A 17,089-nucleotide genomic window follows, 5' to 3' on the forward strand; every position below is an offset into this window, starting at 1 on the left:
AAAGTACACTATCATACTGTACATGAGATCCTTTATATACTACTCTTAGCATGAGCGGTAATCCTTTAAGGTTCTCTTAACTCTGAGAATTGTGGTTTGCCAGCATGTTATCTTGACCAGACACTTGTGAAAATCTACTTTGTGTGTCTTAAGTTGGCAATGTCACTGTTCCAAACCAGCATGAATCCTGGTCTCCTGTCCACACCTCTGCCGGAGAGAGGTCCATGCCAGTGATCCCACGTCACTGGGAAGCCACTACTGAACACGTCATCAGTCTTCCTCAGGCAGGCCTCCAGTGTTTGTCACTGAATGGACCTCTGGGACACCTAGGCTTCTGTGACACTTAGGTTAAGCTTATTTGAACTTTGAAAAAGACAAATGAAGTTTTTTTATCCCAGAAAGTAGATGACTTCATTGAGAGTTAACTCACTAATAGGACACATTTTAATAAACAAATGATCAGCATTTTACACAATCCATTTTCTTCAGAAAACCTAGAGCAAGGGATCATTTCATTATTTGCATAACACGTCAGCACTGCAGATTGAAAACAGCTGAACTTTCAGATGAAGTTGACTTCTTGATTGCAGGATTCAAGGTTTCTCAGATGTTAATACAGAGTCAAAAGCAGTGGATAAAACCTTGCAAATGGCTTGTGCTTGTTCCTACATTACGTGAAAAGATAAGAGTAAGAGCAACATTCGCTGATCTCTTCATGAACTCAATTTGGCTAGCAGAGGCACACACCTAACCCCTCTTAAGACCTCTCCTAAGCAAGCCGAGAACACATGCCTGCCCAGGTCAGTGGAACCCACACTATGAGCTTCCCTGCACGTGGGCCCTTTGCCCTCCTTCAGAGAGGAGCAAACAGCGACTGCAGCCTGAGAAGGCTGATGACACAGTCTAGGAGGGCAACAGCTTTCGGAAATGGAGGGAGCCTTTGGCCCCTGGAGGATACACTTTTCCTCAGCTGCTTTGTTTACCTTTTAAATCCAGGCACGAGTGAGTGCTGCCACTGGCCCTAACAGAAATGGTTCACAAACCTGCACTGTCTTGCCAGCTGGCTGACCTCCAGCCTAATATTCATTCCCTATCCCCAGGCCAGATATTCCACATATAATGGATTGTATTTCTTCAACCTTCAAAAACAACAGTAGTCCCTGGGTTTTGCGACGATGAGTAAGCAGCTAACCAAAGTAACAAAGTCTCACCAGGCTGTTGCACTGATAAACCCACAGGCTGTATTCTTCATTGCTTGCATCTGTGGTCTTCAGAGCCAGTAAGCTTTTTCCCGCCCCGAGACCATCATCGTAACACACCATCCGGATTATTAAGTAGAGAGCATGCCTGTGCAAAACATCCTGCAGAAGTCAGGAAAGATTCGGAGAGATCAGGACTCTCACATGTTTGTCAGTCCTAATGACACACCCTCCAGGCAGAGTGAGGCTTGAAACAGCATATCCATAGGTTTCTCACCCCAAGGGATGTTCCTGTATGCTCAGTCTCGGGCAATTTGCCTTCAGGATCACGCCTTTTTAAATCCCAGCAAGACAGGAGAGGAGTGGTCTAAACTGACTATCCCAGTGTCTGTGCCCACCTTCCAAGCTGACAGCTGCTCTTAATGGATGAGGGGCCCTTAGTTGAAAATGCATCCGGAGGCATCTGTGTGAGTTTGGGGGTCGGGGACAGGTTGCATGGACCCTTCCAACACAGGAGAGAAAAGGAGGCCCCTATTCACCCGAAGAAATTGGTCACGTTTAAGACCAACTGCTAGGAAGATTTACAAACCAATCACTGCAAACAGGAGTGGCCCTAATTAGAAGGGGGCTCTTAATGGCCTGAATTCCCTGTTATCTAAAACATAATTTTCTTAATAAATTATATTACTTACATATTGATCTGATGTTGATACTTTTATGCCATACTTGGAAACTCCCATAATAAATTCTTCCTCTGGAGGAACAAAAGGCAACTTTCCGTCTTGCTTTAAAGTAAAAATAAATTATATGATAAAGATGAAAATTACATTATAGTCTTATTTCTGACTAGTCGAGTATCTGGCCATCACAAGCCCAAACCCTTTAAAGAACGTGGGGTACAGAGCCAGGCAAGAGTTTCTCTCCACAGAGGCAGAAGAAACATTTCCCCCCATTTAAAAAAAGTTTATTTTTGTTTCTGAGACAGAGTCTCACTCTGTCGCCCAGGCTGTAGTGCAGTGGCATGATCTCAGCTCGGTGCAACCTCTGCCTCCTGGGTTCAAGTGAGCACATCTGGCTAATTTTTGTATTTTTAGTACAGATGGATTGTATTTCATCATGTTGGCCAGGCTGGTCGTGAACTCCTGACCTCAAGTGATCCACCCACCACAGGCTCCCAAAATGCTGGGATTACAGGCATGAGCCACCATGTGGGCCATTTATTTATTTTTAAATAGAGATGGTATTGCCTTAGGCTGGTCTTGAACTCTTCTTGGCCTCAGGTAACTCTCCCAAGTTGGCCTCCCAAAGTGCTGGCATTACAGGCATGAACCACTGTGCCCAGCCCCATTTTTACAGCCCACAACTCTGAGCAAAATTCACATCCATCCCTTTCATACATATTGTCTGTCTTGGTGTTAATCCTAATTACAAACTGAGCTGCCTCTCACAGATCCTGCTGAGGTTAAAATATCTACATTAGAAAAATTAAGGTCTTCACTTGCATAGCACAGACCAATGTTAGCACGTGGGAAGCAGAGCCCACATGCCCTGCCCAGATGGGAAGGCGTGTCTGGTGATCCCAGGCCTCAGGGCTTCCGGCTGGCAAGTGCTGCTGATGAGCAGTTACTCCACTCACAAAAACATGAATCGGAGTTTTGAGCTACTCAGAAACAGCAGATAATCCCTGACTGGCTTCCCTATTGGTTGATCCAGTCTCAGCTCCCAGACCAGAATACCACCTACTTCGTCTTCCCTAACATAAGACACTGTTGGCAACCTATGGATGTTCCATATTGTAAATGGTTTTGAGGAACCACTTGCTCACATTAAAGAAGTCATAGTAAGTAAGTTCCATCCACAATGTTACAGTACCCTCTTCCCAACTGCTTCCCACAGTAGGTTTAAAGCAAGTCCAAGAATCACGGTATGGGATAACGGTCATGCTACTGTCAATACTGGAATTTTAGCAAGCAAAAATTCTATGGTGATATGAGAAATTGAGCAGTCCTTATAGGAATGAAAATAATGCTGGTGTATTTTTAAGAGGAAAATAATTGATCTTTCAGTACAACACTCAGACTGGTTGTTGCTTTTATGGTAAGACCACACTGAACGTTGCGGCTTCTTCCTGGAAACTGCAACTTTAAGCGAAACCATGCATGTAACAAAACCATTTTTTTTTTTCTCTTCAACATCATAAAACATTGTAACAAAATGACCTTGCAAAATGAGATTCCGGAGGAACTAATCTAGATGGTTTTCCAAGAACCAATCAACGAGGTTACCTGAGGACTTAATGTAGTTTGTTGGAATGACTTTACATTTCCAACTAAATGCTGGATAGTAATTACACTCGTCCAAACTACCATGAGTTCTTTTTTTCTTGAGACGGAGTTTCGCTCTTGTCACCCAGGCTGGAGTGCAGTGGCGCGATCTCGGCTCACTGCAACCTCCGCCTCCCAGGTTCAAGCGATTCTCCTGCCTCAGTCTCCCGAGTAGCTAGGATTACAGGCACGCGCCACCACGCCCAGCTAATTTTTTTGTATTTTTAGTAGAGATGGAGTTTCACCATGTTAGGCAGGATGATCTCAATCTCCTGACCTCGTGATCCAGCCCACCTCAGCCTCCCAAAGTGCTGGAATTACAGACCTGGGCCACCATGCCCAGCCCGAGTTCTCTCTTAAATGGCAATTTAGATTCACTGATGTCGTCCTTCAGACAGAAGTATTTTCCTTTACTTTCATAAAGATATGAAACTTCATTTCAGATTTTTTGAGACAGTCTCACTGTTCTGTCACCCAGACCGAAGTACAGTGATAGAATGATGGCTCACTGCAACCTTGACCTCCTGGGCTCAAGGAATCCCCCTGCCTTGGCCTTCTGAGCATCTGGGACTACCAGTGCATAACACCACACTCAGCTGAATTTTTTAGATGTTTTGTAGAGACAGGGGTCTTGCCCAGGTGGGTGTTTTGTTTTGTTTGAGACAGTCTCACTGTGTCACCCAGGGCTAGAATGCAGTGGCACAATCTTGGCTCACTGCAGCCTCTGCCTTGCGAGTTCAAGCAAGCAGTTCAACCTCAGCCTCCCAAGTAGCTGAGATTATAGCCGTGCACCACAACACCCAGCTAATTTTTGTATTTTTAGTAGAGATGAGGTTTTTGCCATATTGGCCAGGCTGGTCCTGAACTATTGGCCTCAAGTGATCTGTCTGCCTTGGCCTCCCAAAGTGCTGGGATTACAGGCATGAGCCACTGTACTCAGCAATTAAAAAATTTTTTTTTGTAGAAATGAGGTCTCACTGTGTTGCCCAGGCTGGTTTTGAACTCCTGGGTTCAGGTGATCTCTCCACTCTGCCTCCCAAAATGCTGGGATTACAGGCATGAGCCACCACACCCTGCCACGTTGTATTTCATATTCTCATTCTCCATGATTTAAGAGATTACACGTTCTTCAGATTAACACTCTCTGAAGTTAAAGAATCTTTTTACTGCAGTAATAGCCCTCTTTTAATGCTCACATAAAAATGTAATTTTGTTTTCTAGAAACTCCAGAAACAATTTACTTTCTTTTTTTCTCTCATTACCAAATTCACTAAGTCTTTTGGCTCATGTACTTCCACCACTGGCAAGGGTACAGATTTTATAAAATTTCATGCTTATATAGTTTATACCTTATACTTTCGATTTAATTTTCCTTCATGATGATTTTTTATCGTCTTATCTTTTTGAAACCCACTCATCTCAATTCTTGTTGGAAACCTTGCATGAATAAACAGGTATGTTAGGTCGACATCATTATGAATTAGATTATTCAGAGGCAGAACTGGTCTGATGGTGGTACGGTGAGGTTGTGCCAGATTATTTTAAAAGAAGAATCTAAGGAATATAACCAGTCACCACAATCAGCTCCTCATTTAAATAGGATTGATCAGCCCCATAAAGAAAGTATTAATAGGCCAGGCACAGCGGCTCAGGCCTGTAATCCCAGCACTTTCGGAGGCGGAGGCAGGTGGATCACGTGAGGTCAGGGGTTCACAACCAGCTTGGGCAACACAGTGAAACCCCGTCTGTACTAAAATACAAAAATTAGCCGGGTGTGGCAGCACGCGCCTGTAGTCCCAGATACTCAGGAAGCTGAGGCAGGAGAACGGCTCGAACCCAGGAGGTGGAGGTTGCAGTGGGGTGAGATCACGCCACTGCACTCCAGCCTGGGTGACAGAGCAAGACTGTCTCAAAAAAAAAAAAAGTATTGGCCAGGCGCGGTGGCTCACGCCTGTAATCCCAGCACTTTGGGAGGCTGAGGCGGGTGAGTCACAAGGGCAGGAGTTTGAGATGAGCCTGACCAACATGGTGAAACCCTGTCTCTGCTAAAAATACAAAAATCAGCCAGGCGTGGTGGCCAGCGCCTATAATTCCAGCTACTCAGGTGGCTGAGGTGGGAGAATCTCTTGAACCTGGGAGGTGGAAGTTGCAATGAGCTGAGATCGCACCACTGCACTCCAGCCTGGGCAACAGAGCAAGACTCCATCTCAAAAAAAAAAAAGAAAAAAAAATTAAAAAGTACTGTGGGCCGGCCGCAGTGGCTCATGCCTATAATCCCAGCGCTTTGGGAAGCCGAGGTGGGCAGATCAGGTGAGGTCGGGAGTTCAAGACCAGCCTGACCAACATGGAGAAACCCTGTCTCTACTAAAAATACAAAATTAGCTGGGCATGGTGACGGGCGCCTGTAATCCCAACTACTCGGGAGGCTGAGGCAGGAGAATTGCTTGAACCTGGGAGGCAGAGATTGCAGTGAGCCAAGATCACGCCATTGCACTCCAGCCTGGGCAACAAAAGCGAAACTCCGTCTTAAAAAAAAAAAAAGTATCGTGTTGGAAGGAAGGAACAGCGCCCGTGTTCCTACGCAGCTCAGCGCTCACGCACACGTGCAGTGGTGATGCGGCGGCTTCCGGTCCAGAGCAAGTGGAGCGGCACCCAGTGGACCCGAGGAGTGAGCCTTTTGCCCCAAAGCCATGAGCTGGCTCCCCAGACTCTCATAACCAGAGAGTTACGGATTTTTTTTTTTTTTTTTTACCTGGGCAACGTCTATATAATTTATCAGGTCTAATGGCCCTTCAAGGCCTTTTCCCTCAGAGAGTTTCAGTTTCTCAATGGCACCAACATATTTTATTCGAAATTCTGCGCAGGTATCTGAATTATTGTTGCTTTGTCCTAAAGATGAAAGAAAAGTGGTGAGACTTCAGAAGAAATATTTGCATTACAGGGTATCCTCAGTCCCTTCCCAAATAAAAACCAGACAGTCATTAGAACACAACCACTAATTACAAATTTTATAATGCAAAATATTTGTATGTAATGGGGAAGAACTTAAAATTTCACTAACCCTTTCCTCTATGACTCATGGTATACTAAATATAATATACAAAGGTCTCAGTAATAGGAATAAATATTAACCTTCCCTTCAAAACAAACAGTAAAGGTTACTACCTAATGATTACCTTTATGATGCATGATATTTATTTTTGGTTCTTTGTCCCTCTTCACCATTTTTTTTCCCCTGTAGAGAAAGGGTCTCACTACATTGCCCAGGCTGGTCTTAAAACTCCTGGGCTCAAGCGATCCTCCCACCTTGGCCTCCCAAAGTGCTGGAATGACAGGCATGATCCACCGAGCCTGGCCTACCATGTTAGCTTTCTTTCCTCATTCAGGAAGCCTACTCTTCCTCTACCATTCCATCAGAAAAGACCACACAGTCCTTCTTTCTAATGTCGATGGAGTAATGCCAGGCAGGAAGTCTCTTAACCTAACAGCAGCTGTTGAAGAGCTGTGTGTGTGCCACAAAATCCAGCCAACACAAAAACTACTACAAACGACTTATGATCTCAACCATATTAAGGAAATACTATACGATTACTTTTAGGTTATGTAATAAAAAGATGCCCACAACTTTAATAATTTTAAAGGCATCTGGCAGTAAAGACAATGGACTTAATGCTCCAACATTCTTTGTTACAGATTCACTAGGACAATTCCTGACAGAGGAAGAGGAATTTGGACAAGAAAATGAACATATTTCCAGTTAGCCACCAGCTACTTAGGGAGCTTGGGTTAGAAGTCACCTCTTGTTTTCTTTTTTTTTTTTTTTTTTTGAGATGGAGTCTCGCTCTGTCGCCCAGGCTGGAGTGCAGTGGCGTGATTCGCAGCTCACTGCAACCTCCACCTCTGGGTTCCAGCAATTCTCCTGCCTCAGCCTCCCGAGTAGCTGGGATTACAAGCATGCGCCACCACGCCCAGCTAATTTTTTGTATTTTTAGTAGAGACGGGGTTTCACCATGTTGGCCAGGCTAGTCTCAAATGCCTGACCTCAGGTGATCCACCTGCCTTGGCCTCCCAAAGTGCTGGGATTATAGGCGTGAGCCAACACGCCCAGCTTGTTTCTAAGGATCTACTAATTTTGGGCAGCTGCATACATATCTACAAGGGTCTGGGCCAGAGCCTCCCCTTAATTACTTGTGTGGGAGGTGGTCATGAGCTGGTGAATCTCTGGGTTCCTTGGGGTAAATGAATGGCTCCTTAGCCCTTTAATCACCAAGATATTTGCCCTATTCCCCATAGACAACATAAGTCCAATGGAACTCACCTTCTGCCACCCCATTTCTTTTAATTTTTGTGGGTACATAGTAGGTGTATGTATTTATTGCCACCTCATCTCTTAAAAAACTATTTTGAAACTTCCAGTTTGCCCATGTGCCTGTGCCAATCTCCAAAGGCTATGTGGTTCCCCAATCACACCACACCCTCAGCCCATGTCCCACCAAATCTGGGTCCACTTCTAAACTCTTGTCAAAAGTGGCAAAGGAGAGGAAGAAAGCCACAAATACTGAAGAACTCGTGCTACCCCAGTAACACCACAAGAACATCAATGAAAAGCACAGACAATCAATGACCCAACCCTTTTCTGTACCTGAGCTTTTGGTGGAATCTGTGTCGAGGCTGGCCACCGTGCTGGACCGTGACAGACCCCCAAGGCTAGAATCTACAGACTGAGAAACAGAAAAACAAGTAAAAAACCTCCACAGAAGCAGCCCTGTCTTCTCTGAAGTCCTCTAACCCATTCAAAGTATTTATTAGAGTTGAGCTGACATATACGAAATCATGCCAATTATTCAGGCATATCGACTGTGACAGATTTTTCTTAAGACAAATTCTGTAACAAACTTCAAAAAAAAAAAAAGTCACATAATCCCAACTGTTCGTTCGTCCCACGACATAATATTGGATAAACGTGGTGGCAATATTCTTAGTCTAAATCGAAGCCATTACCACCACCTCCTTTCAAGATGCCTTCTAAGAATATTCTTGTGAACATCTCGCCTTGCTTTCACATTAGTTCTGCTGAACCCAAAACAAACCCTGTGCAGAAAGCCAGGTAAGGACCATGATCCCTGCTTAATCAATGAGGAAGGAGACTGAGACGTTCAGTGACTTATCCAAGGTAACATCTAGTAAATGGCTCCGATCTCAAACCTAGGTCTCTTAATTCTACGTTTTGGTCCAGTGCTTCTGCAATTATTCCAACTCGTGTCTGGCCTGCAGCAGGAATTCACGGGCTAACTGGCAAAGAAGAGTAGACTATCATGTGAACTGCCAGAAAAAAACAACAAAACTGTTGAACAAAATAGAATCATATGTAAAGGGAGTTTGTTCCTCAGAGCTATACTCCCAATTTCTTTATATTCAAATAATATTCTGTGGCCGGGCGTGGTGGCTGACACCTGTAATCCCAGCACTTTGGGAGGCTGAGGCGTGTGGATCACCTGAGGTCAGGAGTTCGAGACCAGCCTGGCCCACATGGTAAAACCCCGTCTCTAACCAAAAATACAAAATTTAGTTGGGTATGGTGGCGGGCGCTTATAATCCTAGCTACTCAGAGACTGAGGCAGGAGAATCGCTTGAACCCGGGAGTCGGAGGTTTCAGTGAGCTGAGATCGTGCCACTGCACTCCAGCCTGGGCAACAAGAGCGAAACTCCGTCTCAAAACAAACAACAACAACAAAACACAATCCAAAAATTAGCCGGGCGTGGTGGCACATGCCTATAGTCCCAGCTACTTGGCAGGCTGAGGCAGGAAAATTGAACCCGGAGGCAGAGGTTGCAGTGAGCCGAGATCATGCCACTGCACTCCAGCCTGGGCGACAGAGTGAGGCTCTGTCTCCAAAAATAAAAATAAAACAAGACATTGGGCCACACAGATGAGATTCCCCTGTGGAGTCCTCACGCTTAAGGCTGAGGAAGTGGCAGTAGGGAGGTTCTGTGTTGACCAGTTCCAGGAGTTCAAAAACTTCCAAGAACATGGTTCGTTTCTCCATTCTAAGGCTGCACAGGACTCCTACAATGTCAGGTTTCTGTGCTTCTGGTTACAACGCCACCCACCAGCTCCGCCACGCCGAGATATGCCAGCTTACCCTGCCCTGACTGGAAACTGAGTGGCAGTCATATGTCTTTGTCTCATTCATGTGTGGCTGTTATTTAACAGCGTGGCACATGTGGGGCATGGGAGGCCCGGCAGGCACCCAGGACGAAAAGTCTAGGGAGGCATCTCCTGAGGGGGCCTTGTGCGACCATGCGAGACGCCTCCTTCCATGCGGTGCCTCACCCTGGTCCTGGGACTGAGTGAACACACAGCTTTAAAATCAGAGCACCCACAAGGGTGGAAAACCATGAAGAGGCTGTTCAGACCGGACTCGGCCTCCAGCTTCCTGCCTGTGCCTGGGATGTCTAACTCCCTTCCTCATTTACGCCTATTTAACCCGTATTCCTCATTTATGCCTATTTGACCCGTATTCCTCATTTATGCCTATTTGACCCATATATTTTAAGGTCTCATTCACTAACTGCTTTTTTCGGGAAGACTTCTGTGATGGTTAATTTTATAATATCAACTTCTCTGGGCTAAGTACCCAGATATTTGGTCAAATACAAGACATTGCCGTGAAGGTGTTTCTTTAAATGAGATTAACGTCTACCCCAGCAGACACAGTACAGCAGAGGACCCTCCACAGTGTGGGTGGGCCTCATCCAAGCAGGTGAAGGCCTTAAAGGAAAAAGACTCAGGCTCCCGAGGAGGGGAGTCTGCCTCCAGCTGCCTCCAGGCTCAGGCTGCCACTTCCACTCCCGGGGTCTCCAGCCCGCCCGCCCTGCAGATTGCGGACTTGCAGCCCCCACAGTCACATCAGCCAATTCTTCAAAATAAACCTTGAAAATACAACAAAATCTCTCTCTAGGATAGAAACACATCCTAGTGGTTCTCTGGAGAACTCCAACTAATACAACTTCCTCCACAACTTCAGGCCTATAATCTCCCCAGTCTCGGAATCCCTGAAGCAGTACTTGTCATTACCTCACACACCTTCGCATTCTCTGAATTATTCATTGTCTCTGGGTATCAATCATGTCTCAAATGGTATCTGGCATCCAGGCAGAAACACCTGGAGTGAATCACTTTTTCTGCCTCCCACAGCACCTGGGATCTCAAGGCTTTAAGCTTGGATGACTCTTTTCCGCATACTCCACAAGCCATCGTCATCCATCCACAGGTCCCATGAGTGCCCACCTGGAACTCTCTGCAGAACCTGAGGTCTTAGCACTTCCTTCACACCCCGTCCAAGCCCCCATCATCTCTCAGGTTCTTACCACATCCTCCCCAGCAGTCTCTCTGCTTCTGCCCTTGCCCTGCTCATAGTGGCCAAAGTGACCCCCAACAAAACTGATGTAAGATTCTGTCACTCCCTGGCCCCAGGCGCCGCCTGCTTTACTTCTCAGAGTAAAATCCCAGGTCTTCACAACACCTGCACCTGCCCCGCCCAGGCCACGCTGGTCTCCCTGGTGCCCCCCCCCCACACACAGGCTCGCTCCTTCCATGGGCCTTTGCTCTCTCCTCTCCCTGAACCACGATCCTTCCAGATCTTATCATGGCCCCACTTCTCCTCTAGGCCCCTGCTCAAATGCCACCAAGAAAACTAGGCCTTTTCTCGGGAGGAGGAGCAACAAAAATAAATAAATAAAATAAGACCTTTTCTTTTCTTTTTTTGAGACAGAATCTTGCTCTGTCGCCCAGGCTGGAGTCCAGTGGTGTGATCTTGGCTCACTGCAACCTTCGCCTCCTGGTTCAAGCAATTCTTCTGTCTTGGCCTCCCGAGTAGCTGGGACTACAGGTGTGTGCCACCACGCCCGGCTAATTTTTGTGTTTTTAATAGAGATGGGGTTTCACCATTTTGGCAAGGTTGGTCTCAAACTCCTAACCTCAGGTGATCTGCCCACCTTGGCCTCCCAAAGGCATGGGCCACTGTGCCCGGCCTGAAAATAAGACCTTTTCTACCAGACTGTTGAACACTGCCCCTCTCCCAATCTCCCACCCCGTCCATTCCTGTAGTTTCTTCCTCCCGTGTTAGTTTCCACCATCTGAAACTCTCTATTTTACTTATTTATTCATTATTCTCTCCCCCATCTGAAACGGAAGCTCTGAGGCCAGGGATTTTTTCCCTCTCCCTAATCGCTCTATTTCATGCCCCTTAAACAGAGTTTGGCATACAGCCGTGCTCCATAAATACTCGGTGAATGAATGAGCGTTCACGTGCCATCGTCCAGGAGGTAGAAATAAAAATGCCATTCTTCTAAACACCAACAAAATTGGTGTCAAAAACCTAGAACAAATATAATGCCGCTATCTTTGTACTCTTATATTGAAAAATATCTGTCAGTCAAAAAGAAATCACTTTATTCTTTGAGACAAAAGTTGCCAGTTGAATAGCTCCTCAAAGGTTAGTTCTGCATGAACTAAACCCATGCTTACCTTCCAACAGCATTCAAACTCTCTAGTATACAGGTATCTGCCAACCTCACCCTTAAGTCAAAATAATTATGCACACCACAAGCCCTAGAATTCAAGAGGTCCAGCCCCTGAATGCCTGCAATTTCTATCATTTAAAATTTTTTTAAATCAGTGCTTATTTCAATGAGACCATTCACAGGTCATGTCCCATCTAGTTTAATGGATTTAAGAATTTCAGAAAATCTACCAAAACAGATAAAATGAAGCTAAGCATAGAATGCATCTCTAGCGCAAAAAGTAAATGTAAAAACACACCTAGTTTAAAGATTATCAGGAGGTCTGCCCATGGTCGGTATCCTCCATACAGTATCAGCTAGAAGAAACAAAACTCTCCCTGCTTTATGATTCTGTTCCAAATACCATTTCCCTACCTTGCTCTTAGTACTGATTTCGCTACTTTGGGAACTGCTACTACTGTGTCGTTTTTTGCCTTTGCGAAACATTTTTCACCACCATTTCTTGATCCAGAGAAGATCCCCTGAAAAAAACAAATATTGGTGACAGTTACATCGGGAAAAGCAACTTTTTTTTTTTTTTTAAGAGACAGAGTCTTGCTCTTACTCAGGCTGGAGTGCAGTGGCACAAACATGGCTCTCTGTGGTCTCAACCTCCTGGGATCAAGTGATCCTCCCACCTCAGCCTCCCCGAGTCGCTGGGACTACAGGCATGTGCCACTATACTCAGCTAATTTCATTTTTTGTAGAGACAGGATCTTGCCATGTTGGCCAGGCTGGTCTCAAACTCCTGCTCTCAGGTGATCCTCCCACCTTGGCCTCCCAAAGTGCTGGGATTACAGGTGTGAGCCACCGTGCCCAGACAGGAAAAGCAACTTCGATATTGGTTACAGCTACATCAGGAAATGCAACATTAAATCACTTTATGCATAATAGAAATAAAAATCAATTCCTTCCAGTTCCATGGGTGTGTTCCTTTTCTATAAAACATAAAACTTTTCCCTTGGATACTATTCCTTTTCATTCTTTCCTATTAAATTACAAAAAATTAACCCAATAAGCAAAAAAAGGCAGAAACTTTGTCCTAGAGGTGTGAAAAGCACTTTTCTCAAGTATCAGACATGTCGCCTAGTTCTCAAAATTTCAAAGCCCTTACTTCTCTTCAATTGATTCAAGATTTTAGCAAAATATGCTCTGACACGTTGGATTTTCAGCCGAGATACTGAGATTCAGTAAGCCTCTCAGCTTCATATTCTATACTTGGTAGGGTTAAGATATACACACCTCTCAGAAATGTGCATTTTTCTGGAAGTTTTGAAACGCCTTTAAGTAACAGCTGACACAAAGACCTTCCTAGGCGCCAGCGCCTCACCCCCCTCTCTACTAAGGGCAGCTAAGGAGATGACCTTGCTTCCCAGAGTCTGTGTTACACATTTCTTTTTTTGAAATTAATAAATAATGCCTTGGAAACGTAAGATTCATCCTCGCCAATTGCATAGGAGAGCACAGATTATACTTGGCACATTAACTAACCTATATGAAGCTGCACAGCTCACAGAACTCCCAGGACGGTTACACTGTCACAGCCTCATGATAACCTTGTGATGTATTCATTTGCTCTACTGATGCTTTTTCAGGGCAAACCATGTGCCACACACTCTGCAGGGCTCTAACCCTCCAGGGGCTCACAGGAGGGGCTGTAATCTGCCTTTTACAGATGAGGGAAACTGTGACATCTTTCAAGAGGATTTATGAGTAAGATAACCTGACCAACTTTTACCAAAAACTGTATTCTCCAGAGGGAACAAGAAAATCTGCTTGCTATAGAATTGAACACTATTTGACCGTCTTCAGGGTCCCACATACAGCGGTCCGCACAGAGAGTTTCCTTTCATTCTGACCTGGGCGATGCTTTCCAGAGAAACAATGCACCTGATGAAGGAAAAAGAACGAGTGACTCAGGCAGCAGTCAACGAAAGCCCCTGCTGCAACCCAGAGGTCCTCTGTACTTGGAGACCCCACTCTAAGCCCACTTACTAGGGGATGACATTAGGCCCCTTGCCCAAATCTGACCCCTGAGTCCAAGCTTTTTAATCAGCCTCATCATCAGATTTATTTCTATGTTTTTGCTGTGGGGTACCAGGAAAATCTGATTTAGTCATTCATTTCTGGATAGTCAGTGAGCACCTACCAAATGCCAGGGACGCATCAGTGAACCAAACGAGGCCCCTGACCTCGAGGAGCCTGTTCTCAGCGGGAGTAGACAGACCAACAAGAAAAACACACATCACACTTGTTATTAGGAAACAACTGCTATGAGGAAAACTAAGAAAAGTTAAGGAGACACAGACGGAAGGAAGGAAGGGGTGGGTATTCCAGAAAAAGATGCTCTGGATCTTATTCTGAATGAAGTGAGGGCAGCCATAAATAGCCTGGAGGCAATGCTGTGCAGGTGGAGACGGGGCCCAAGGGGACAGTCAAGGCTGTCCGGGAGCAGGAGGACAGCAATGGGCCCAGACAAAGTGCCACAGAAGGCCAGGCAGGCCGTGATAACAGTGGACTTTAGTTTAAGAGGAAGACTCTAAAGGTTTTTTAGTTTATTTTTTGCTTATCTGCTGTGATCTTCCGGAATGGAGACTTTTAAAAAGCAGCTTAGCGCCACAATTAGGTGTCTTCTGTTTTTTAAACAATGACCCTGGCTGCCAGGTAGGGAACTAACTCCATAGGATAAGAGTAAAAAGAGAGAGATGCGTTGGAAGATGACTGTGGGTGATTGCTGCAAAGGAGAACCTTACCAGCACAGGACACTAGTCAGTGAGAGACGGCAGGAGAGCCTTATTCCAAGGCCTGCACAAAACGAGGTTAATGTAGCAGCATAAAGTGCCATGTTAATGGCGCTGATGGGTTAAAATGTTGATGTATAACATATTTAAGCATCAGATACTTAAGTATATATAAATACATATTTACATATAGGTAACAATTTTAAATATGATTTAAATTTTAAATCAAAACTTATTTTAAAAACAAAATGTGATTCTACTGTTAGTGCAATCCTGAAGTGTCTCCTCAAATCCCTTGATATAAAAATCATGACACCACAATGCCTCAGCAACTCCTTAAGGCTTTCTTTTCAGCATCAACCCGGGGGCTTAGGAAAAAGCAGCATTTATTAAAGTCTTTGATATCTGCTGCAATTTTGATGCATGTTCTCAAGCAAATCATTCTTGCCTCAAAATTACTCATGCATCAAAATGATGCCAGTGATCCTGATTGGCGACTGGGTGCTCCGTAGGCTCGTCAAATGCAAAGATGTCTCAAGCTGAAACCATCACCCTCCCCTCCAGATCTGCTCCTCTCCTCTCCCCGTTAGGAAATTCTATTATTGCTGGGGGAAGCCAGGAAATCATGAATTCCTTGCTGTCCTTCAGGCCCCATATCCAATCTGGCACCAAGACCCACTGTATACCTCACCTGAAGAGCTCTCTGAGCTAGCTCTCCACCAGGCCCCATGTCATCCTAGACCATGGGCACAGACACTATTTTTTTAGAATCTGATCAATGGGATGGATACTCACCCTACAAAAATACACATCCATACAAAATTTGGCATGAATTTAAGGAATTCACAAACCCAAGGATATTTCGTGGATAAGAGACCTTGTCCTACTGGATTCCCTAACACTTTAAATCCACCCCACACTGCAGCCAAAAAGATTAAAATGATTTCTTTCAAACATAAATCTAATGCCACTAGCCTGCTGAAAATCGTTCACTGGTGCTCCAAAGTCAGAGACCAAAGTCAACCTTCTTCAGCAGGACACGCCAGGTCCTCCAGGACACAGCTCCTAATCACCTTTCCACTTCCATCCTCCACAACCCCGGCACAGTTAACGGATCTCAGCAAGGCAAAGCTGCTCGTGGTTCTCAGCGCGATGCTCCAGGTGCCCCTGCTTTGCAGCGCCCGGGACACCCTTCACCTTTCAGGCACCTGGCTACCTCTTACCTTTCAAGGCCCCTTTCAGGCTGTAGGCCTTCCTGGGATCTCGAGGCTGGGCTCAGGGACCCACAGCTTGAGTGTACCCCTGATCACAGCGCCACGATCTGTTGTCGTCTCTGATCTCACTCTCCCAGCTGCACGCTGGTCAAAGGCGGAGCTCGGGGACTCCTCTCTGCACAGCCAGGGCGCCTGGCAGGGGACGCGCTTACTGAAGTCGAGAACTTTCTGGGGTGTCTGTGACACCCCAACAGCAATTCCCAAGTACCAAACGCCTACCACGTGCCATGCACGGTGCTAGGTGCACAGATCCCTCTCACCCTCACTGACCAGCAAGCCTGAAGGATAACAGCCCCTTTCAAACGAGGATGCCAAAGCGCCCGAAGAGTCAGTGACCTGCCCAGGGTCACCAGGGTAAGGACGGATGGGGCCAAGCTCAGGGCCTAGGGAGAGCCGGCTCCAGAGTTCCTCCCAGACGCCAGCCTGCTTGGCACTTGTCTGTCACCGTGATGGAGCACCTTCCACGCGCTGGGTGCGGAGGATGTGACAGCGAAGGGGACAGACAACCCCGACCCTGAGAGGCGGGAGGCGGCCGAAACGAGGCAGAGGAAGAGGCAGGAAAACGGCCCGCGCTGCCCGCCTTGCCTCCCCTCCGGGCTGGCAGCGGCTCCGGAAGCTGCAGTCCACGACGCCCACGCGCGACCCGCGGTTCCAGGCTCCTCCACCCGCGCCCCGGGAGCGCGGACCCGCAGAGAACCAACCCCCAGCCCAGGCATCCCTCCCCCGCCCTCCCTGCGGCCCCACCCATCCTTCCCAGCCGTCCGCGCCCCTCTCGGGGCCGTGTTCCCGTCAGGCCTCCGCGAGCTCGGCCCTGAGTGGGACGAGGGCTGGGCGCTCACCTCGCAGCCGCGGGCCCATCCCCGGGTTGCGGATTTCGGGGTCCGCGTGGGAGCGCCGCGGCCTTCGGCACCCAGGCAGCGACTCCCTTTCTCGCTCCAGCGCCGGCTTTTCCAACGCTCCTGCCCACGTCCGCCGGGCCCCGCCTC

The 17,089-nt window shown here is 46.6% G+C and overlaps 1 protein-coding gene across 10 annotated transcripts; it reads right to left on the bottom strand.

The window, feature by feature from the left end:
• Positions 1-414: 414 nt before the first annotated feature.
• ITGB1BP1 (integrin subunit beta 1 binding protein 1) lies at positions 415-17,085 on the bottom strand. 10 transcript variants are annotated; one of them, XM_030920478.1, is made up of 9 exons: positions 16,943-17,076; positions 16,053-16,235; positions 13,948-13,978; positions 12,464-12,570; positions 8,166-8,244; positions 6,276-6,412; positions 1,892-1,984; positions 1,212-1,361; positions 415-665 (listed from the first exon to the last, which is right to left on the bottom strand). In XM_030920478.1, the coding sequence occupies exons 4-9, from the start codon at positions 12,533-12,535 to the stop codon at positions 594-596; spliced, it is 603 nt and encodes a 200-aa protein (XP_030776338.1). In that variant the 5' UTR covers positions 12,536-12,570; positions 13,948-13,978; positions 16,053-16,235; positions 16,943-17,076; the 3' UTR covers positions 415-593. The 10 variants fall into 10 exon arrangements, with proteins under 10 accessions (XP_030776338.1, XP_030776336.1, XP_030776331.1 ...); XM_030920476.1 differs by having other exon boundaries at positions 13,913-13,978; XM_030920471.1 differs by having other exon boundaries at positions 13,827-13,978.
• Positions 17,086-17,089: the final 4 nt, after the last annotated feature.

The sequence above is a fragment of the Rhinopithecus roxellana genome, chromosome 17, assembly GCF_007565055.1.
Source record: "Rhinopithecus roxellana isolate Shanxi Qingling chromosome 17, ASM756505v1, whole genome shotgun sequence".
Lineage (NCBI taxonomy): Eukaryota > Metazoa > Chordata > Mammalia > Primates > Cercopithecidae > Rhinopithecus > Rhinopithecus roxellana.

Bases quoted from the DNA above. Each gene is read 5' to 3' on its own strand.
- ITGB1BP1 (XM_030920479.1), bottom strand. From the start codon at position 12,535: ATGTTTCGCAAAGGCAAAAAACGACACAGTAGTAGCAGTTCCCAAAGT. The intron at 8,245-12,463 runs GTAGGGAAATGG...TCTGTTTCTCAG, and splicing joins AAATCAGTACTAAGAGCAAG to TCTGTAGATTCTAGCCTTGG. The intron at 666-1,211 runs GTGAGACTTTGT...CACGTAATGTAG, and splicing joins TTTATCAGTGCAACAGCCTG to GAACAAGCACAAGCCATTTG.